This window comes from Protopterus annectens, chromosome 1.part2 (assembly GCF_019279795.1).
Source record: "Protopterus annectens isolate FY-2018-M chromosome 1.part2, PAN1.0, whole genome shotgun sequence".
Taxonomy (NCBI): Eukaryota; Metazoa; Chordata; order Ceratodontiformes; family Protopteridae; genus Protopterus; species Protopterus annectens.
In genome coordinates, this window is record NC_056727.1 from 309,585,694 (window position 1) to 309,608,442 (window position 22,749).

The 22,749-nt window shown below is 42.4% G+C and overlaps 1 protein-coding gene across 2 annotated transcripts in view; it reads right to left on the reverse strand.

Moving 5' to 3' along the window:
* The window catches only part of NDUFAF5 (NADH:ubiquinone oxidoreductase complex assembly factor 5), a 658,571-nt gene that overhangs the window by 590,403 nt on the left and 45,419 nt on the right, over positions 1-22,749 (reverse strand). For both annotated transcript variants that reach the window (XM_044056157.1, XM_044056167.1), the window contains exon 3: positions 22,073-22,136. In XM_044056157.1, the coding sequence (XP_043912092.1) occupies positions 22,073-22,136 (64 nt within the window). The remainder of the gene's footprint in view (positions 1-22,072; positions 22,137-22,749) is intronic.

Here is a 22,749-nt window from a genome sequence, read left to right on the forward strand (position 1 = left end):
CCCAAAGAAGGAGGTGTATCCATCTTCATTAAAGACAAATACACTAAGAGTGGTTAAACAGTATTTATTTCCAGTTTGATGACCGGGGAAGTCCACTGGGCCATGCAGAGCCCATTTTCAGTGGAGGTCCGTGGAGAAAAGCTGCAAAAGCAGTTAACGGAATACAAAAGAAGTAAAGTATGGATTATACAGTACACAGAAGCATAAGTATAAATTTTAAAATACAAATACAAAATCAGGGAGTATACGTTTAAAGAACACAAATGTTACAATAAATATAAAGTCAAAAGTAACAGAGATAATATAATTAAAAGTACAAGTCATAAAGTGTTTATACAAGTGTAGTGTTTGTTCGAACAACAATGTTAGTGAAGGGAGGTTTGGAGTAAGACTCCCTAACTGTAGGAAAGATACCCCTCCATGTCACTGTTATCTATAGGTCCTCCACCATGAACCAAGAAAACCACACAGTCTACCTTGACCTAATTGAGTCTATAACAATACATCCCAACACCCTGGTCATGGGTGACCAACTATCCTTCCATCAACTGAGAAACATGCATGAGCACAAACACACTAGCTCTAAGGTTCCTGGACTTTGTTATCACAAATGCTCTGGATCAGGTGGTCTGCACCCCCACAAGGGTTATGTTCTTGACCCAGTACTCACCAGCATTGGGAATTACTGCACCACCCCATGTCTGGGACCCTCCCTGGTAAAGTCCGATCATAAGTCAGTCTCGTTCGAAGTAACTATCGCACCTGACCCCCCCTCTCAGCAGCAAAAAGGATGAAAAATTCTCCAAAGCAAACTATAGCCAACTAAGTGATGGTATAAATGGTTTCAAAACCCCTGCCGCCACTGACAACAATAACTCTTATGCTGAGGTATTCACAAATGCCCTGTCTAAACACCTATAAAAATGTATAGACCAAGTCGTACCTGAACAGATCAAAACAATGTCCTCACATAAAAGCAAGCCACCCTGGTGGATAGCTAGCATAAACAGGTTATACTACAAGAGAAAGAAGCTATTGTCAAAAAATAATAGGGAACAGTCTCAGCAGAAGATCACCACCTTCTACAGCTTGAAGAAGCAAATCAGATATCTTGTAAAGTCCTCTAAAGCTAATTGCGAAACTAAATTAGCATCCCTAGCTAAAGATAATAACAAGTCATTCTTTAGCTACAGTGGATATAACAAGTTTACACACCCCTGTTAAAATGCCAGGTTTTTGTGATATAAAAAAATAAGACCACAGATTTGAGTGCTTTTGCAAGGAAGAGTGGGCAAATATTGCCAAGTAAAGATGTGCCATGGTGATAGACTCCTACTCAAGTAGACTGAACGCTGTAAATTAAATCAAAAGGTGCTTCAACAAAGTATTAGTTTAAGGGTGTGCACACTTATGCAACCATCTTATTGTATGTTTTATTTTTTATATTTTTCCCCTAACAAATTTGCTCATTTTTCAATTGAATTGTACAGGTTATAGATCACATTAAAGGTGGGAAAAGTTTTAAAATGATTTATTGTGGTCTCATTTTTTATATCACAAAAACATGGCATTTTAACGGGGGTATGTGAACTTTTTATATTCACTGTACATTTCATTTATTTATTTACGTTTGATGACCGGGGAAGTCCACTGGACCAAAAAGAGCCCATTTTCAGTGGAGGCCCGGGGAGAAAAGCTCTACAATAATTGCAAGTTACATTTTATATGTGACAAAAGGACATAGTTCATACAGCTAATTAAACATTTGCTGATAAGCTCCATGATATTTGCAATTGGCTTGTCACAATGTTACAAAAATGAAAAGACATAATTCAATACAGAAATTTCAACATTTACATAAAGTGAATATTTTTGTTATAAACTCAATTGTAGGTTTAACATTTCAAAATATATAGTTACTAGCCATTAGTTGTTGTTGTGTCTTTAGGCTTTTTCCCGGTTAGGGGTCGCCACAGCGGAACTCCGGTCCGCTAATGATTGGTATTTGATTTTTACGTGCCGAGTTACCAGCCCTGACGCACAACCTTCAATGAAGGTATGCCCATTCACGCATGTCTCCACGCAGAAGACGCTCTAGCTGAGAATCGAACATGACAGCGTCTTACTGTGAGGCGAGAACGCTACTGCAGCACCACCACTGCAGTCTTACTAGCCATTACTAGGTTAGGAAAATATTATACATGGAGAGGGTAATATTATATTTGACACTGGAGAGTATAGTACAGTGGATATTAGAGAGAAAATTAGTTTTTAGTAGGGGATGGATTGTTTGGGTGGGATGAAGTAATAGTAGAGGTAATTGGATGAGTAAGTGCAAGGTGGAATGAGGGGGGGAGGTTTAAGCTTGAGTGTGACAAGGGCATTCCCATTTGGAAGAAAGATGAGAGAGTATCTGAGATTGAAATGTGTATGGTTAGGTAGGTTGCGTAGGTGTGGAGAGAGTTTCACTGTTTAGCTAAGGAGTGGGACAGCATTAGATGGCAAAGAGGTCATGCAGTTTTCTGGACCTGAAGGAGATTTTGGTTTTTGGATCTGAGTGAGCGGTTGGGAATGTAAGGTTTTAAGGAAGTAGAGAGAGCTGGGCAGTTGGCAGGTTTAAAGATGAGCTTGTGGGCAATGGTGAGTTGTAGGTAACTGAGGTAGTTGGGTAGTTCAAGCCAGTTAAAGATGAGGAGGGAGTGGCAGAGGTGGGATGAGTTTTTTGAATTGGTTGCAAATTTGGAGATCTTATGGTAGCAGGACTCAAGTTTGGATCGAAGGCTAAGATGGAGACTGGTGAAGAGGGGCACCATACATAAGGGAGGGAGTAAGAAGGTGGATGCAAGAGTTTATGTGTAGAGGGGCTTAGGAAACGGTTGTGACTGTAGAGGAGACCTAACTTTTGGTGGATTTTCTTGATTGTGGAGTGGATGTGGGTGTCAAATTTTAGTTCTTCATCAATAATGATGCCAAGAAGCTTGGTGTTAGGAACAATTTCAAGGAGAGTGTTGTTTTGGCTCTGTATGGTGTATGTGGATTTGTCGATGGAGTTTTTGGTAGGGGAAAAAACATTAGTTTGGTTTTATTTGCATTTAATGCCAGATGGTTAGACTGCATCCAGGTTTCTGTTTTGGAGAAGGCTAGTTGGGTTTTTGCTAGGAGCTCGGAGGTGGAGAAGGCTGAGCAGATGATTGTTGTGTCATCTGCATACTGGATGATAGATGAGTCTGGGATGGATTGGTGAAAGTTGTTAATGAATAGGTTGAAGAGAAGAGGGCCAAGAACAGAACCTTGTGGGACAACTGTGGGTGTGGGAAGGAAGGGGGAGGTTGAAGTTTCCATTGGACAGCTTGCTGGCGGTTGGGCAAGTAGCTGGAAAACCAGGCGATGGTGGTGGGAGAGAGGTGTAGGGTGGAGAGTTGGGATACAAGTAGGGTGTGTGAGATGGTGAAATCTAAAAAGGAAGGGCCAGCTTTGTGCCATATTACAAGTGTATGGTACCACTCATACTGAACCAGAGGACATCAGCAACCTGCCAGCATACAGGTTTGGTGTACACTTCACCCCCCTGTCCCCACAAATCATACCCCAAAGCATACCTATCACCAGTCCTCTACCTAGTTATCTCCAAAAAGCATGTCATAACCGCACTCTCCAAAGCCAAAAACACAGCCTATATGGGACTGAATAACATCTCAGGCTGCTTACTAAATGGTCTAAAACTGGAGTTAGTTGAAAGTACAGTTGTGTACACTTACCATAAATGTAGATGTTAGAGTGTATTCACTGTTGCAGTCATTACATTTGGGTTATCTGCTTGCAGTAGCCCTCAGTCGACCTGATTACCAAAGTCTTGGATCCTGCGTCAGTTGCTGTCTCTTCTTCCATGACGTCAGGTCATCAGGGGTATAAAACATGCAGCCGACGCCATTACATCAGTTTTCCTTGCCCCAGATGTCAGGTGCCCCCCTAATGGGAAGCAATTACATCTATAAATACAAAGATATACCTCCAAAAAGCAAATACACCAAAAAGCTTTGTGAGCATAGTAAGTGAGATTAGAGGTATAACCAAAAGAAGAAAGGGGGCTGGAGGGAGGGTAACCAGGACTGCAACAGTGAATACACTCGAACACCTACATTTATGGTAAGTCTACACAACTGTACTATGTTCTTTGTGTTTCAATTTTGCAGTCATTACATTTGGGGAGATTCCCAAAGCTAAGGCTGGGAGGAGGAATTTAAATAGAATTAGGACCAGGTATAAGGCCCTGCAAGACTGCAGTGGCAAAACCAGCTCTGGATTTAGAGAAAATTGGCAAATGATAATGCTTGGTGAAAGTATGTACAGAACACCAGGTAGCAGCTTCTAGGATGTCCCTAGTAGGGATGCCCCTGAGAAAGGCTGTAGAGGTAGATGCAGCCCTGGTTGAATGGGGTATGATGCCCTGTGGGATAGGTTTTCCATGGTGCTTATAGCAGAAATTAATGCAGTGGCCTATCTATTTTGAAATTGTTTGTTTTGAAATAGCTTTCCCCATTGTCCCTGCAGCAAATGCCACCAGCAGTTGTTCAGATTTCCTTTGAGGTTTAGTCCTGTCCAAGTAGAATCTAAGTTGTATGTGCACATCTAAAGAGTGCAGTATCCATTCCCCTTTGTTCTGTGGGTTAGGAAAGAAGGTAGGCAAATGAATGGACTGATTAAGAGCCACACTGGATACTACCTTGGGCATGAAGGAGGGATTGGTTCTGAGGGACACCCTGTCCACATGAAAGATGATGAAAGGTTCCACTGCTATAAGGGCCTGCAATTCAGATACCCTTCTTGCAGAAGTGATTGTTAAAAGGAAAGATGTTTTCCAGGAAAGAAATTTTAAATCTGCAGTAGTAGCTGGCTCGAAAGGAGAAAGAGTGAGTTTCTCCAAGACAAAGTTAAGATCCCAGGCTGGAGTTGGAGCTTTCCTGGGTGGCCTTAAATTTGTGGCCCCTCTGAGGAACTGCTTGAGCAGTGGGTGAGAGAAGAGGGGAGGCTCTGTCCTATAATGAGCGGAGATGGCTGAGGCATGAATTTTGATGGAGGAAAAGGACAACCCCTTATTAAGCATCTCAGTCAAGTATTGTAGAATGAGGTAAATTGGGCACTGCTGCGTTCATTCCTTGAGATTGGTTCCAGGCACAAAATCTTTTCCATTTTGCAGCATAAGATTCTAGTACTAGGCCTCCTTGCCTCTAAAATGATATCCATCACCGATTGACTGAGAGATGGTAAAGGAGAGATTAGGTAATTAGCCAGGCTGCTAGGTTCAGGGTTTGCAGCTGAGGGTGAAGAATCTGGTTCTCCTGCTGAGACAACAGGGAAGGGGTCTGAGCCAGGTGCCATGGAGCCAAGCGTGACACACTGCGCAAGAGTGGGTACCAGTGTTGGCGAGACCAGTCTAGTGCAATTAAAATTGTCCTTGGCTTGTCGTTTGATCTTTAGTAGTACCTTGGAGAGCAGAGGCAGAAGAGGAAAGGCATAAACTGATAGGTTTTTCCAGCTGAAGGATAGAGCATCCACTTTCCAAGCTAGCTTGTGGGGAATCCTTGTGCAAAAATTTGTCCAGTTGATGGTCTTGGGGGAGGAAAACAGGTCTATATCTGGGCTCCCCCATTTGCTTGTCAACATGTTGAAAATCCTTGGTTCCAGTTTCCACTCGTGCGAGTCCATGAGGTTTCTGCTTAGTTCGTCTGCCAGTGTATTTAGTTTTCCTGGCAGGAATTGAACTAGTAGATTCACATGGTAGCTCAAGGCTGTGTTCCACAATGCCATGGCTAGTCTGCAGAGGGGGTAAGAATGTGTATCCTCCTGCTTGTTTATGTCCCCCCCCCCCCCCCCCCCCCCCCCCCCCCCCCCCCCGCCCCCCCCCCCCCCCCCCCCCTCCCCCCCCCCCACCCCCCCCCCCCCCCCCCCCCCCCCCCCCCCCCCCCCCCCCCCCCCCCCCCCCCCCCCCCATTTTTTTTTTTTTTTTTTTTTTTTTTTTTTTTTTTGTTTTTTTTTTTTTTCTTTTTTTTCTTTTTTTTTTTTTTTTTTTTTTTTTTTGTTTTTTTTTTTTTTTTTTTTCATTCTTTTTTTTTTTTTTTTTTTTTTTTTTTTTTTTTTTTTTGTTTTTTTTTTTTTTTCTTTTTATTTTTCCTTTTTTTTTTTTTTTTTTTTTATAGAATGAAGATTTACTTTTTTGGATCCAAAGGTTTGAAAAGTCCAGTGGAGTTGTTTTTTTAAGTTTAAAATTTCCCTTCCCCTTTGGTAAGTCAATATTAAAGAAATTCCCCCTTTGGACCCTCTTGAAAGTTTGGGGGTTTTTAAAGGAATCTTGGGTTTCCCTTGGGGGATCTTACTACTCCAATTTAAAATACCCCCTGTAGTCCCATTTTGCTAAGCCTTTCCTTGGGGGACTGAGAAGGCGGGAAAGGGAGAAAGACATTAGGCAGTTACAATGGGCTTACTTGTAGGAAATCTTTAATAGATTGCATAGATTTAGCTTTTTCCTCCATCTTTTTAAGTACTATTACTGCTTTGTTGCCAAACATATTGTCCTGATTTAAGGGAGCATCCAGCAATTTAGCTGTAACATGATCTGGCAAAGATTGCTCCTTAAGCCAAGCATGCCTTCTAAGTACAGACCCAGTGACAGCAGCCCTGCAAGATGGCTCTAGTGAATCAAAACCACACTGCAAAGCATGTTTTCCAACTTGTTCAGCAGAATGAATTAAATCCTGTAAATCCTCATTTTCAGCACAGTCAGGAATCATCATTTTCTGTTTAAGCAATCCAATAATATGCTGCTGATACTTTAACACATGAATCTGGCAGTTTAAGGACTTAATGGCCAAGGTTGCAGAAGTGTATACCTTCTTACACCATCTATCCAGTGCCCTGAAATCTCTATCAGAGGGGGTAGGATGTTTGGCAGTAGTAGCCTTAACGCCCTTGGGTCCCTGTGAAATGGTCTCAGAATCCGCAGTAGGATTTTTAATAAGGAACTTGTGAGAGTCAGGAACCCAGTAATATCTATCAGTGGAATCTGTATCCTTGGAAAACTATATTTAAAATCCATTTGTCCTGGATAATGAGTTCCCAGTTTTTTGCCTAAAGAGCAATCTTTCCCCCTAAAGGAGCAGTCAGTTGAGAAGGGCTTGGAAGTTTTAAAGTTAAGTCATTGAGACAGTTTACCATAGTGGGGAGTCTTACTACTCCCAGATTTGGAAGTGGGAGCCCACCACTGCTTAGTCCTGTGCGTACCTTGGGACTGAAGCCTGGGTGTTCTGCTGGTTCTGGGTTTGGACTGAGAAGGCCTGGAAGAGGCAGGAAAGGACCAATTCTTAGGGCCAATGCCTACTAAATCTTGGAGACTGTACTTGTAGGAAATCTTTAATAGATTGCATAGATTTAGCTTTTTCCTCCATCTTTTTAAGTACTACTTCTGCTTTGTTGCCAAACATATTGTCCTGATTTAAGGGAGCATCCAGCAATTTAGCTGTAACATGATCTGGCAAAGATTGCTCCTTAAGCCAAGCATGCCTTCTAAGTACAGACCCAGTGACAGCAGCCCTGCAAGATGGCTCTAGTGAATCAAAACCACATTGCAAAGCATGTTTTCCAACTTGTTCAGCAGAATGAATTAAATCCTGTAAATCCTCATTTTCAGCACAGTCAGGAATCATCATTTTCTGTTTAAGCAATCCAATAATATGCAATATATCCAATAATATGCTGCTGATACTTTAACACATGAATCTGGCAGTTTAAGGACCTAATGGCCAAGGTTGCAGAAGTGTATACCTTCTTACACCATCTATCCAGTGCCCTGAAATCTCTATCAGAGGGGGTAGGATGTTTGGCAGTAGTAGCCTTAACGCCCTTGGGTCCCTGTAAAATGGTCTCAGAATCCGCAGTAGGATTTTTAATAAGGAACTTGTGAGAGTCAGGAACCCAGTAATATCTATCAGGTTTTCTGGGAGCAAGAGGTAAGGAGTCAGGGGCCAAGATAGATTCCGAAAAGGCATCATCAACAATGTCCAGTACAGGAGGGGATAGCTAAAGGCCTGTGTTGGGGCAGGAGTAAGAAATCCCTAAGCCTCTTTTTAGAATGAGAGTAATCCTGGCTTTCCCAGCGAAAATGCTCCCTAAGCGTATGCAAGGTTTCACCAAAAGAGAAATCCTCTGGAGGGGAAGCAGAGGGAACAGAGTCCTCTGCATCAGACTCCTCATAAGTAGATAAGGATAAATCCTGGTCATCAGAGGAAACAGAAATTTCAGAATCCTGATCAGAAGCATCATAAGCAAATTCAGTCCTAGGTCTCAGAGGGGGAAGGTTGGCTTCCCCTGATTAAAGTAATAAGGTCTTCAGCCATTCTTACCATTTGTTTTTTAGGCATAGAGGCCTGACCATGCGGTCTGAGTGTCTATTTTCTAGGCATGGATCGAGTTTTAGGCCTTGAAGAAGATGGCGTCAGTTTAATATACAAGTCAGTAGGCCTGAATACACCCTCAGAAGCCGGTGCCTGCACAGCGGCTCCAGATCCATCCAAGGTAGAGACATCCGCAGGTTCCACAGTTGAAGCATCTCGCGGCATACCGGACTCCAAATGGGTCTTAGTAGAGGCCTGCGAATCTGAAGTAGTGGGTATTAGGGGCTGTGAAAGCGCCTTACTGAGTACCAGCAAACTGGCAACTAGCTTAGGAGAAGTGTCGTCGGCAGCTTTGGACCTAGGCGGCCTGTCTCGGTCTTTATCTTTGCGTTTTTTTGGAATGTCGGTAGCCGGGTGGCTTACCAAAGACATATCTGGATAATTGAACAGAGTACGAAAATATTTAGAAACGTAAATATACAGACAACGAATAGTTCATTGTTTAAATAAGGCACAAAACTGAGATCGAGGTACATCGTGGTCACGGCCTAAACAAGGAATACACTACGAATGAAAATCTTTATGAGGTATTTGCTTTCCAGAAGAAATACAATTACTGACATCGGTTTAGAGCAAGAAAAAGTTTCCCCAACAGGGTACTTAGCTTTAGTTGAAGACTTTGGTTCTGAAGCTTGAAAATGAAAATTTCAGGAGTCGGCCAACCGGCACTTGCGAACTGCTTCTGCTTCAGGCACCGCATGGCAGGAAAGACTGATGTAATGGCGTCGGCTGCATGACGTCATGGAAGATGAGACAGCAACCGACGCAGGACCCAAGACTTTGATAATCAGGCCGACTGAGGGCTATTGCAAGCAGATAACCCAAATGTGATGACTGCAACAGTGAAACACGAAGAACATCTACAGATCCATATGCCTAACCAGCCTTATCTGTAAGGCCATGGAGAGAATCATCATGGACCTCATTAACAAGGATATAGGATACCTTCAAACTCTTGACCTGACCCAGTTTGGCTTTGTTAAGAGCATATTATGCTTGTTAAACCTATTGGACCTCTTCAAGAGTGTCACTAAAGTCCTAGATGAAGGCAAAACAGTACATACTGCCTATCTCGACTTGGCCAAGACCTTTGACACTATCCACCAGTCAGGCATCATTATAGGTTCAAAGGTTCATAGGTTCATACTAGGCTATCTGCACTAGGGCATTTATAAGCCTAGTCAGAGTGTGTTTGGCTTTCGCCACCCATTTTAAATGAATTTTGATATGCCCTTTTTCGAGGTTAGTATACTGTGCCTCTGTCTAACAGTGACACAGAAGTGATACCCGGGGTAAACCTACGATTTCCCATCCACTCATCAAGATTCCTCTTGAAGACAGTCAATGAGGGACTCTGCCTAACCTGGACTGGGATTTTATTCCATAGTGAAGGGAGCCTCTGGGTTATGAATCTGTCCCTCCAGCATGTCCTATTTATTTCAGTGCTGAGGTTCAAGTCTCTCGAGCGTGTAGCTTGATGGGATTTGGATTTTCTGAGGTGCAGCATGTCCATTAATTCCAGGTTGGACATGGCTTTATACGTCAGGCATAGATCGCCTCTGAGCAGGTGGTATGCCACTGAGTAGAGCTGGAGTTTCTTTCACTGGGCAGCATATGGCATCTGTTTGAGCCCTTTGATCCTCTTGGTGAGGTACTTGTGGGGTCTTTCCAGTTGCTGCAGGTGTCTGGTAAGGTACATCCCAAAAGGGGCATTGTACTCAATTATGGGCCTGATGAGGGATGAGTAAAGAGGCACGATGACCTCCCCTGATCTAGATGTGAATCCCTTCATGATTAGGTGGGCTATATAAAATGTTTTTCTAACCACTTTGGCCATGTGGTTTTCAAATGAGAGATTGCTTTCAACTTGGGTCCCCAGGTCCCTAATTACTTCTTCCGTACTTAATGGATTACCACCTATGTGGTAATTTGTGGGCACTTTGTTTTGCCAAAGGGGATGACTATACACTTTTTGGCGTTTAGCTTGAGGCCATGGCTCTGGCACCAGTTGTCTGTTTCTATGAGGCCCTTTTGTAGGATGCTTGTGTCGGCTGGAGAGTTGATTATAGCACCTAGTTTGCAGTCATCTGCGAACTTGGTCAGCCACAGTCCTTCCATGTTGGCCTGTACCTCCGAGAAATATATACTGAACAAGAGAGGTCCCAAGACTGAGCCTTGTGGGACGCCACTTGTAACTGGTTTGGAGTCTGACATGGCTCCAGCAATTCTAACCATGTGGGTTCTGTCCTTGAGTCAGTTTGCAACCCATCTAGTGACATAGGGGTTTATATTTAAGCTGGTAAGCTTATCTATAATGCCCGAGTGGGGTATTGTATCGAAGGCTTTTGCAAGGTCCAGGTAGGCTGTGTGGACCACCTTCCCCTAGTCAATGGCCTTGGTGACTGTTTCAAAGAAATCAACCAGGTTTAAGAGGCAGGATCTGCCCTTAACAAAGCCGAACTGGGTAGGATCCAGTGTCTGTAGGTCCCCAATATCTTTATTTATGAGGTCCTTGATGATCCTTTCCATAGCTTTGCAGACCAAGCTAGTCAGGCTTATGGGGCGATAGTTTCCAGGATCCGTTGAGGCACCACCTTTGTGGAGAGGGACCACTGTTGCTGTACGCCACTCTTTGGGTACATATCCTGTAGTAAGGCTGAGATTGAACAGTAGTTTTATGTTTGGGTTTAGTTCTTCTTGGAGTTCATGTAGAACGCAGCCCGGGACACTGTCTGGTCCCACTGATGCTGTGTTTTTTGCTTTGGAGAGGGCGGCTCTTATCTGAGCATCTGAGATGTCAGGGGGGCAGCACTCTGCTGGGATAGATATTTGCCCTTTTGATGAGGCGGGGGGGTTGCGCTGAACCTGTCAGCTAGGATGTTGGCAATGTCTATGGGTTCGGTCTATTTTTTGTCAATTTGGACCAATTCTGAGCATATCTGGGAATTCCCACCCAGGTTCCTAACATAACTAAAGAAAGCCTTGTGATTATCCTTAGTGTCCTGTACAATTTTTCTCTCGAAGCTGGCCTTAGAAGATTTTATGAGTGCCCGTAGTTTTTTGCTAATACTGATCAGAGATGCCTTCCCTTTTTGGGATTTTGCTCTATCATGTAGTAGCTTCCTCCTTCTATTGTATAGTTTGTTTATGGCTGGGGGTCCACCAAACAGGACGCCTGCCTTTGGAGGATTGGGTCTTGGTTTTATTTGGGATTGCATGATCCATGCATTCCTGAAGATGTTCATAGAATGCATTTATAAAGGATTCTGCGATCTGGGCCGTATTTTCCACAGGCCCGGGAGCTTTGAAGGATTCCACCTCGGTTTTGAGGAGTGTGAAATTTGCTTTAGAGAAGTTTTTCACTGTGGCTTCCTGGGCAGGGGGTGGGGTCAGGATGTGAATATCCAGTGAGATTAGTTTATGGTCTGATCTTACCAGTGAGGGATACACTTCTGGTCTGGAGCATAGAGCCCCCATGTTGGTGATGATCAGGTCCAGTATGTTTTCCCCTCTTGTGGGAGTGGTAACAAGTTGTTCCATAGTATTTGAGTTTATAAATTCTAGGAACCTTTGGGCTAGGGTATTGGAGCTAGAGTAATGCTCCCAATCTAGCTAAACTGCAAGTATTTCTGCTTCTTGAACTGTTTTAAACTGCTTAAAGTTGTTTTTGCACCTGCACTTTTAAAGTTTGTCCTGTTTGTTGCATTTACCTATTGAGGCTACACACTCAAGTGCGCTAGCCTGTGTTACATATTTACTGCACTTTCCTGCTGTTTGTTGCAAAAAAGAAAAAAAAAAAAATGATCCTTGTTTCCCGTCTTTCCTGACCTAGAGTAGTCAAAATACAGGCTTTACTGTATTCTGGACATTTGGAAAGTTCCTGTGTTGCCCATTTCCTTTCTTGGATAAAAGGGAGGCTTCTTTGTTCACCAGTGGCAGTGGGGAGCTTAGAGCAGCCTATCTATCCCTGGAGGAGTGTTCCCAGCACAAGAATCTGGTAGTCTATTGGCTGTCTTGGGCCAATTTCTAGCTCTTTCAAGTCCCCCTGTATAAAACCGGCTTTGGCGCGGGATTGTGCGATTTTGCGCATAGCGCAGCATTGGGCAGCTCCGCTTAATTGGGTTTAAACCATTCTCGGCTCCACAAAGTCTGCTCTTCACTTTTTCCCCTTAGAACTGATCTAGTTCTCATAATAAACACACTATTCCTACTCTAAAGCCTGGCACTTGCTCACTAAAGCAATTATATAAGTAAGCACTAAAAAATTAAAAGCACTACACCCTCACAAACTCCCCTTGAGTACCTTATTCCCCATTGGCCCTTTTTTCAATTATAAAGGAATTCCCAATACTATTCTAGCATGTCCAAAGGTCAGTTGTCAATCTCCTCTCTGGTCCAGCTGGTGAATCTGGGAATCTTGAGGCAATGTTACAACTGCCTCATGTACACAGACAACCCTCTCTTTCTCCCAACAAATTCCAACACATGTGAGAGATGCAACCATATAGCCAAACTGGAGGCTAAGCTCTCTCAACTCAGTACTGGCGTAACCAGTCAGGAGGAGAAGGAAACCACACTCACTACAATTCCAGTCTCACATAGACCTACCGCGACAGCAAACCAAACATATAAACACACAAAAACATACTCTGAGGCTCTAAATAAAAATTTTCCTAAGCAGCAGAGACCTCCAAAGCAGACACCCAAGCAACCGCTACCCCAAAACAAAACACGTGCAACACATAGCTCACAAAGCCAGTGTGCCTAACAGTCACAGCCCTTAAGGCTAAACAACACACCTGATACACTTGTAATAGATGACTCTATCGTCAGGCACACTGACGTCCCACTCACCAGGCTGAACAAGGAAAAGGTCACGGTGAGCTGCCTGTCGGGCGCTAGGATCCACCACATAACACAAGCACTCAGGTCACTCCAAGGCAAGTACAAATATGACTCAGTCATTGTCCATGCTGGTGTGAATGACCTGAGATGTACCTCCCTGGACTACATGAAAAGAGACATAGAGGAGCTCTCTGAGCATGTAGCTCAGGCTGGTATGACCCTGACCTCGAGTAGCATCTTACCCTACCCAAGAATGATGCCACAATATGAAGACAAAATGATCAACTTCAACAACTGGCTTAAGTATTGGTGTCATTCAAATGGGATCCAATGCCCGTCAGCCTGGGATGACATGCTCGACAAGCCACAATGCTTCGCTAGGGACAGCTTGCACCTGTCGCCCCTGGGCTTTCGGATATTGGCAAAGGCTCTTGCCACCCCCATAGTGCCTGTTTTAGGCAAGGCTCAAAAGACAAACCCACCTCCATAGGTATCACAAGGGATAAGAAACTAAGTGCAATGCTACTCAACGCCAGAAGTCTAAACCTCAGGATGCACGCACTCGAGACTCTCCTTAGCATGGAGAACATCAATATTTGTGCAGTAACAGAAACCTGGTTCAAGGCTCCCGAGAGCACCCCAGCACTACCAGTTTATACCTCATACCATGCTTTTCGGCCCCAAAACTTGGACCGAACCACACAAGGAGGGGGAGTATCAATATTCGTCAAAGATACCCACACCTCCAGGTTGGTGGCACAGCACGAAGCATCAGAGACTATCCATGTGCAACTAACAGTGGGTAAAACTGCCTTCCAGTTTATAGCCTGCTACAGACCACCCTCCCAAACCCAGGAACCCCACTTGGCCTTCCTGAGAACACTGGAAAATATGAAGGTCTCTCCAAACACCATTATATTGGGCGACTTCAACTACCCACACATAGACTGGGTAGCACCCAGCTGGGGATTAACCCATACGTCATTAGATAGGTAGCCAACTGGCTTACCGACAGAACGCATAAATCAAAGTTAGGGATTCCACCTCTACCAGCAGACCTGTTACCAGTGGTGTTCCACAAGGTTCTGTGCTGGGCCCCCTACTGTTTGGAACCTATTTGTCAGAAATCCAGATGAAAATAGTTGTCTGTGGATTACCAAGTAAGCTGAAGACTGAAAATTTGGTGCAATCACCGAAACCTCCTATGATTTAGATATTCTACAAAATGGAGTTACACAGATAAATGACTGGTGCCAGAGCCATGTACTTAAACTCAATGTAAAAAAAATGTATTATCAACTCCTTCAGCAAAGACAAAGTCCCTGCAAATTACAAAATTACATTATTATTAATACCCACCCAAGTTCAAACCCAGTGGTGAGAGATTTGGAATCGGAGGTGAAAGCAACCTTAACTTTGATCACCATGTGTCCACTGTGGTAAGAAAGGCCTTCTACATTACAAATCTCATAAGTAATGACACAGCACCCAAAGCTAAGGAGGTTATAACTCTCCTGTACTTGCCCCTCATCAGACTAATAACAAAGTACAATGTTCCCTTCTGTATGTACCTTACGAGACATCTGCAGCAGCTGGGGAGGCCTCAAAGGTTTCTCACCAAGAAAATTCAGGGCCTTCAACACATGACCTACATGGACAGACTGAAGGCCCCATCACTGTACTTTGTATCGTATAGACTGATTAGAGGTGAGTTGGGCCTGTCCTACAGAGCAGTCTCAATCCCCGTCTTAATGGAAATGCTGCACTGCACATCCGCAAATCAAGTGGGACAAGAGTCGCTTGCTCTTAGGGACCTTAACCTAGCCTGTGACACTAACAGCATATACTGGAGAGACACACAGGTTTCCCAAAAGCTGCCACTCCTCTGGAAAAACTCCCAGTTCATGTAAAACAAAACTTCTCAATGACTAAGTGTAATTTGGACAACTGATCTTACATTTGCATTGCAAATATACACTATTTATCTTGGTCTATAAGGGAACAAGGGTATAAACATGGTTAGGCTTGTAAAGGCCATAGGACCAATAGCCTAGTAACCTCCTATGAGACACATTTTAGATGAATACAAATACATAAAGCCAAATGAATCAACTCTGTAAATGTAAGCAACATTCTACAGAACGGGCCATAAAGAAATGGTTATGTTTAAGTTCTGGCTACAAAGTAGGGAAAGTAACCATCTCGCAAAAAATAGTATGTATACCTGTGGTAAAAATCAGAGAATGCTGTGCAACTGAAAATAAATTGTTACAGACAATATTGAATTTCTGCAGCTGATACATCTAGAGACACCAAACACTTTTGCTAGTGGGAGGGTAAATGTTGTATTTGATTTACTTTGTGATGCAAAAATTGCAACTTTAGCAGACAGTCAATTTCAGAAAGGGCTGAATCTTGCAAGCATTACTCTGCCCGTAAACATTGTTTTAAGTGTTCAGTCTAAACTGTAAAGAACCACTGCCAGCAATGTTTGTTTACTTTATTTACTTACATCTGTTTACTGTGGTAGTGTACTCATCTCAATGGACTATTTGCCACTTTTTAATTTGTATATTTTGCATCACTACTACTAACATGATACTGCAATGATGCTTTTTATCATCAAGCAGACATTAGAAAATGTTTATCAAGGCCTTAAGCAGTATGCATCAATGTGTAGCTAAAGACAAATATGTAGTGCAGTAACACCCCCCCCCCCCCCGAAATGGGTTATGTTGGTGCCTCTGGATTCAGGATTTGCAGAACTAGACAAATATTCAATACATTATCAATATCATTTCATAAGTCTTACAATGGCCTTTGGTAGTGCAACACTTAATGACAAAAACACATTTCTAACTAAACATTTTACCAGACAAATAGATATGACCATGTTAATCCAGCACAAGTAAGAGAATCAACAACAGTGTTACTGACGTGCAATTTATATCACAGAACAACAAAAACTGTATAATGTACAATATAAAAGTAACTTAGTATGTTGTTTAAAATATACATGACATACAAACCCTTCTAAAACATACACTAATATAAAATAAAAGTACTTAATGCAGAACTCTGGCTTCCTTTTCTGTAGCTTTGATTCCCACCACTCCAACTGGTCTCTCCATCTCTGCACGTCATCATAGTGGTGGTCACTGTTCTCTATAATAGGGGAATTCTGTCAGTGAAGTCAGACATCCCCCCAGCTCTAATCTTATATCAATTCCCGTCCTGGTGTCATCAGTTGCGGTAACTCCAACTTTTACAGCTATGAAGCCTGCAGCAGGGAAGGAGAATTTTGGTCACCATTTTAGATCATTATGGTGCATGAGCCTGGGTAGACTGCATATTGCTAGTACCAGACACAAATAGAAATTAAAGGCCAAAAGTATGTCCCCAAACTTAAAGGCAATACACAATTGTATGCAGAGCTCATTGTAAATGCAGCCACCTATACTGAGCCAGAAGATTTAGCAAACCAACTGGCCAATAAATTCAGCTCCAACTTTACCCCTCTCTCCCCCTCAACCTTCCCTCAGGAAATACCATCAAATATAACTCCCCTGCTATCACTAGGGAACATGTCCTTAATGCTCTCTCGAAGGCCAAGAAAACTGCATCAATGGGCCCAGACAATATCCCAAGATACCTTCTAAATAGCATGAAACATGACCTATCAGGGCCTCTACAATTGCTATTTAACTATACCCTCCAGACTTCGTGCCTCATGAATGGAGAACAGCAACAGTCATCCCTCGGCATAAAGGTGGTCCAACTGCAAACCCTGGAAACTACAGACTCGCAAGTCTCACTAGTCTTACACACAAAGCCATGGAAAGAATGATCATGGAAATGATCAATAGTGATAAAGTAAACCTCCAGACACTGAACCCAACCAAGTTTGGTTTCGTCAAGGGCAGGTCATGCCTACTCAACCTGGTGGACCTCTTTGAGAAGGTCGCTAAAGTAAAGTAATGTATTACAGCAAAATGGTTCACACTGCCTACCTTGACCTGGCCAAAGCATTTGACACAATACCCCACTCCGGCATTGCTGACAAACTCAAAAAGTTAGATACAAACTCCTATGTTACCCGGTGGACAGCCAACTAGCTCACAGACAGGACCCAGGAAATTATAAGTGAGGAGTCCAACTCTACAAATAGGCCAGTCAGTGGAGTCCCTCAGGGAATCAGTCCTTGGACTGCTCCTTTTTGGCATTTACTTCTCTGAAGTCAAGACCAATGCCAGTGCTCGCTGGCTGACTAAATTTGCAGATGATTGCAAATTAGGGGCTTTTATTGAATCCCACACTGACAAAAAAGCTCTCCAGGAAGGGCTGACACAGACAAACAACTGGTGTCAGAGCCATGGATTAAAACTAAATGCCAAGAAGTGCATAATATCCACCCCTGGTAACTATGATATTGACAACACACCCCTTAGATTTAACCCAGTAGTTAGGGACTTAGGGACACACAGATAGTAATCTAGCCTTTGACCATCATGTGTCTACAGTAGTGAAGAAATCATTCTACGTTGCACAACTTATAAACAAAGGTATGGAATCCAAGTCCTAGGAAGTCATGGTTCCCCTGTATTTGGCATTCATCAGACCTATCACGGAGTACAATGTCCCCTTTGGTATTGACCTAATCAAGCATATCCAACAACTGGAACATCCACAGAGGTTCCTCAACAAAAGAATACAGGGATTAAGCAAAATGTCCTATGCAAACTGCCTCAAGGCTCTATCTCTGTAATCAGTCCGATACAGGCTTTTAAGGGGAGATAGATTCCCGACATACAGGGCATTGTCAGACCCCCCCTCTAATGGACCTCCTGCATATTCACAAAACAAAGAGCACCAGAATTATCCATTATAAAAACTTAAACCTTGCCTGTGATATAAACAGGACCTGCTGGACAGAGAGTTATGTATCCCAGAGATTACCCCATCCATGTGAAGCAGAGTTCCTCCCTAACCCAATTCAAGTGTAACATGGGCATTTGGATAGGGAACAGGAAATTCATCTCTGGTTTGGCATCTATGTCTCTAACCTGCAAATGGTTCATCTCCCAGGCCCTAGCTTGTAAATGTTTCATCTCCCATGCCCCTGATTATACTTATCAAGGGTATCAGAACTTGCCAGAGATTTGGGATGCATGGCTAGGCATAAAAAGGCCCTTGTGGTCGCAGGCCTAGAAAATACCTATGAAACAGAGACTTCTAGGGTATGTGTCAAACCAACACCACCACAAATTGAAACTTCAGAACCTTCAAACCACAACAGCTCACAGCTCCAAATCAGGTGAGACAAAAGAAGTTGCAAATAAATGCCAAACGTTATTGGTAACAATTAAGCGCTTTCTCCTCCTTCAAGAGACTTAATCAGAACAAATTTCATTACAAACCCAGCCCTTAAATAGCCTTGCTTAATGATGCATCATGAATCACTTAATTACACCTTAAAAACACACTACATAATTTATCAAAAATTAAGTAAGTAAATAAATAAATGAATGAAACTCACTCATTGTGTTTGACTGACATTGTAAAACATTTAAAACATTAAAACACACCTCATATTTAATTTAATTGTGCCTTACAGGACACTTCAAACCATCTAGCCCATAATATGTTTTAATTTTAAATTACATGCAATATTAAACTGCCTCATTTAATCCAGGAAATTGGGTGGCATCCAACCTTAACTGCCATCTCAATTCACTTGCATTCAAGTGCAAGTCTACTATTTTACCCTGAGGGTCCTGCAGAAAGTTAATCAGCAGTTGGCAAAGCATACCGAGCAAATACAGAATTTAATGAAGAAAAATGTGCCCCAAATGGGGGCAAATATCTTTGGAAGTCTGGGGCTCTAAGTCTAAGTGTGCCGGCAGGTCCCCGTACCTACAGCATGTAGACAACCTCACAGACAATGTAACAGACTAGCATAACGAGGAAATGGCATTACAACAAGGAAAAGAAACACCATATACCTCAACACCTCTTTAATGTGCAAATTCTGAACCTTTTGAAGAAGAGCCAACCCTTCCTTTGTTGGCAGTATTCATTGTTATGGATGTAGACAGAGGTGCCAAGCAAAGACATCTTTCACAGTTAGCTCCAAAGACACAGAAAGCACCATCTTTCAAGCAGAAGTGCCATGACATAGCTGTCGCACAGGCTACTGCCATCAAGAATAAGTACAGTTGGTTGGAGTGCTACACGGCATATGTGAGGAATTTTAACTGTATATGGGATTAGTGGAGGTCAGAGTTTAATGTCATGATGATCTTCATACACAATGCGGTTGCACAGACACACAGCATCCATGTCAGCCTCCACATGCCAACTAGTAAGGACTTTGGCACATGCTGGGGCCACAGCTGGATGTGGATGAGTCAGGGTAAGCATGCTTGCTAGACAGTAAGCCCATACACCACATGTATCTGAAAAAAGTGCTGCAGTCGGGTGTAGTATGCCCACAACATATGCAAGAACCTCTTGGGTAAGGTCTAGGTCTTACAGCATTTTTAAGTCAATAACAACAGGTTCCCCTTTTTCCAGTATGTCCTGTCACTGAGCAACTTGGCATTAAGTTCATTTGCTAACAATCTCCAGGACCATCATCAACATTATCTTGGGAGGCATTATGCATTACACCTTCAAAATCCAATTCAAATTGTAAACATCAGCAATACAGTACTTATTCATGATTAAGTTACTTCCCAAACACAGGGTACATGCGTTCACAGGATGAATCCTGTACTTATACCTTACACCTGAAAAACAGCAGCAGCAACAATGACACACTTCATAATGGAAAACAGAAGTTATTTTTTAACCAGGTAAATACAACTTCAATAACACTGCACTGAACTGATAATATCCCCCTTACCTTTTCTCATATCACCTGGTTCTTCACAGTTCAATCACAGTCTCCTACTTTATCAAACACTCGCGCCACTTACCAATGAACACTGTACAAACAATGAGGACCTATAATATGCATGAGCAATACATTTGTGAATATATGGAGAAATGTCTGACATACAGTATAAGTTAAAGTATGACTCAGCAACGACCACAAGTAACAATGCATGCATAAAACGTATTATGTTTGCAACGCAACACTGTCACACAGTGAATGTAATGCCCCACAGGTGAGCACTAAGCGGTGCTTCTTCACCTGTGCAGTCATGTACCATGCACAAGGCTGCTGGAGGGACTTCTGTGCTGCTGTCATCAGCTGCCAACATCACTATCGTCACTGGTGGGCAAAAGACAGAGGAAACTGCATTGCCGCTATCGTTTACTGGATGTGGCAATTGCGCACCAGACCTACAAATGATCATGTTTTACAAAATCCAGCAGGCTGTAAACATTCTGCATGCAGTAACAGTTTCATACTAAAGCCCCCCCACCTGACTTGTCCAGACAGTGGAAATAGGCTTTAAGGAGGCCAAAGACTCATTCAATGACTACTCATGTCTGGGACAGGGTGGGGTTAAAGCCCTACTTAGCTGCTCCTTGGAGGTTATGGACTAGTGTTATTAGTCAAGGTTTAACTGGGTAGCCTGAAACAGAAACATGTGAGATACCAAATGTGTCCTCAGTTTGTCTAGAAAAGGTCCCTATGGCAAGCATAGTGAAGGCTGTACATACTTTAATATCCACAGGTATACAACAGTTTTTATTACCCATCTGCACAAGGTGCATATATACACACATCCAGAAGACTATGAATTGCAAAAGATAGGAACAAGCACTCATTTATTAAATTCACATGTTTTTCATACATTTCTTATTTGAATATCAGTATTCCCTCATTTGCATTTTCTCAAACCATGTTCCAAATTATTTGCTTTGGTGCAGCTGTTGTCTCAGACTCATGCCTTGGCTACACTTGTGTGGAACCCAAGCAAAGACCTGCTCTGCCCGTAAGCATGATTATAAATACCACCCTAAACTTAAATGAGACTAAGTGCAGATGATGTGCATTTTTTGTAAAAATAACCATCTACGTTTAATAAGACAAATGTAACAATTAAACGTACTTCTGTAGTGCTATTATTAACTTGACTGCATACGGTTACATAGCTTTAAGGTAATCAGATACATCAACAATTTTCACTGATTTGTTCTATCTGGCTTTCTAGTCCACAATGGAACCGAAATGGGTCATTGGACCAGTTCACTTACCTGGTTAACAAATGTGAAATAAATACATACATGCATACATACATACTCAGAAGAGAACAGGCAGCAGGGATGAACCCAAAGAAATACATTACTGAAAAGACAGAAAGGAAAAATCAACCACTTGACTTTATGGTAAGTGCCACACACAATGTTATTTCTATAAGATGGCCTGCAGGACTCTGATCACAGCTTTCACACAGCTTAGTCTCATGACTATGCTAGTCACTTTACCCATACAAGTCAAGTAACTCACTAAGCTTAGCAACCTATATACTCTGGAATAACCAGCCCTACCGGGCTGGAATATGAAGCCAAAATACACTCTACAACTGAATGCTTTTGACTAATAAACCCAGAAAAGAAATGAGTGAAACATACCAAAAACTACTACCAGACTTGACACCACTTTTATGTTACTGTCATAATTGCACACTTCAATGTTGGACTGCATTATTTGTTCATGTGAATTTTCTTTCAAAGTTCTTCAATATTTAAAAAAGATATGTATCTACAAAACAAAACACATGTCCCTGTGTGTGCATGTTTTTGTTTTTAATTACAATCATACATACCTTGGTTAAGTGCTGAGCAATATAACCTCTGCCACAGCCAATATCTAGGGCAACAGGAAATGTTCTAAAAGTAAAGAAATAAATACCCATTACAAGTTTTAAATTATTTAAACAAATTTGAAAGCAATTAAAAATTAAGGACTTCTTAAATTCCTGACTGATGCTGATTGATCCGTTTGTTAGCCAGGTTAGTGTACAGTCTTTGAGTAACCCTTACAAATACAACCAGGATTTTCAAGATGCACAGAGTAACCACATAACGGAAACAATTACAACTGCAGACTGCAGCAAATCTTCTACAATGCAAAAGAAAATAAGCATAAAAATGAAAAAAACAAACAAAGGCTCCAGTGGTTAGGCATATAGAATCTTGCTAGGAATAGAGCACTCATCAACAGAAAATTTTCTGGGCTGTGGGAGAGACATTTGTAAGTTCCAATACCATCTCCATCCTAGGGTAAGATGCTGCTAATGCCTACATAGGCAACTTGCTCTAGAAAACACCACTTTTTTGGTTGGCAATGGTTATTCAAATATTATTACACCTTGCAAAACCTTCTTGAATGTGCCCCAATACTTCATATCATTGCTTGGTATGTTCAGGGCCTGGGATAGCAGACTGGCAACACTTGTTCTGGGATTGTTCCTTACTGCAGACCTTTAAGAAGGACCTACAA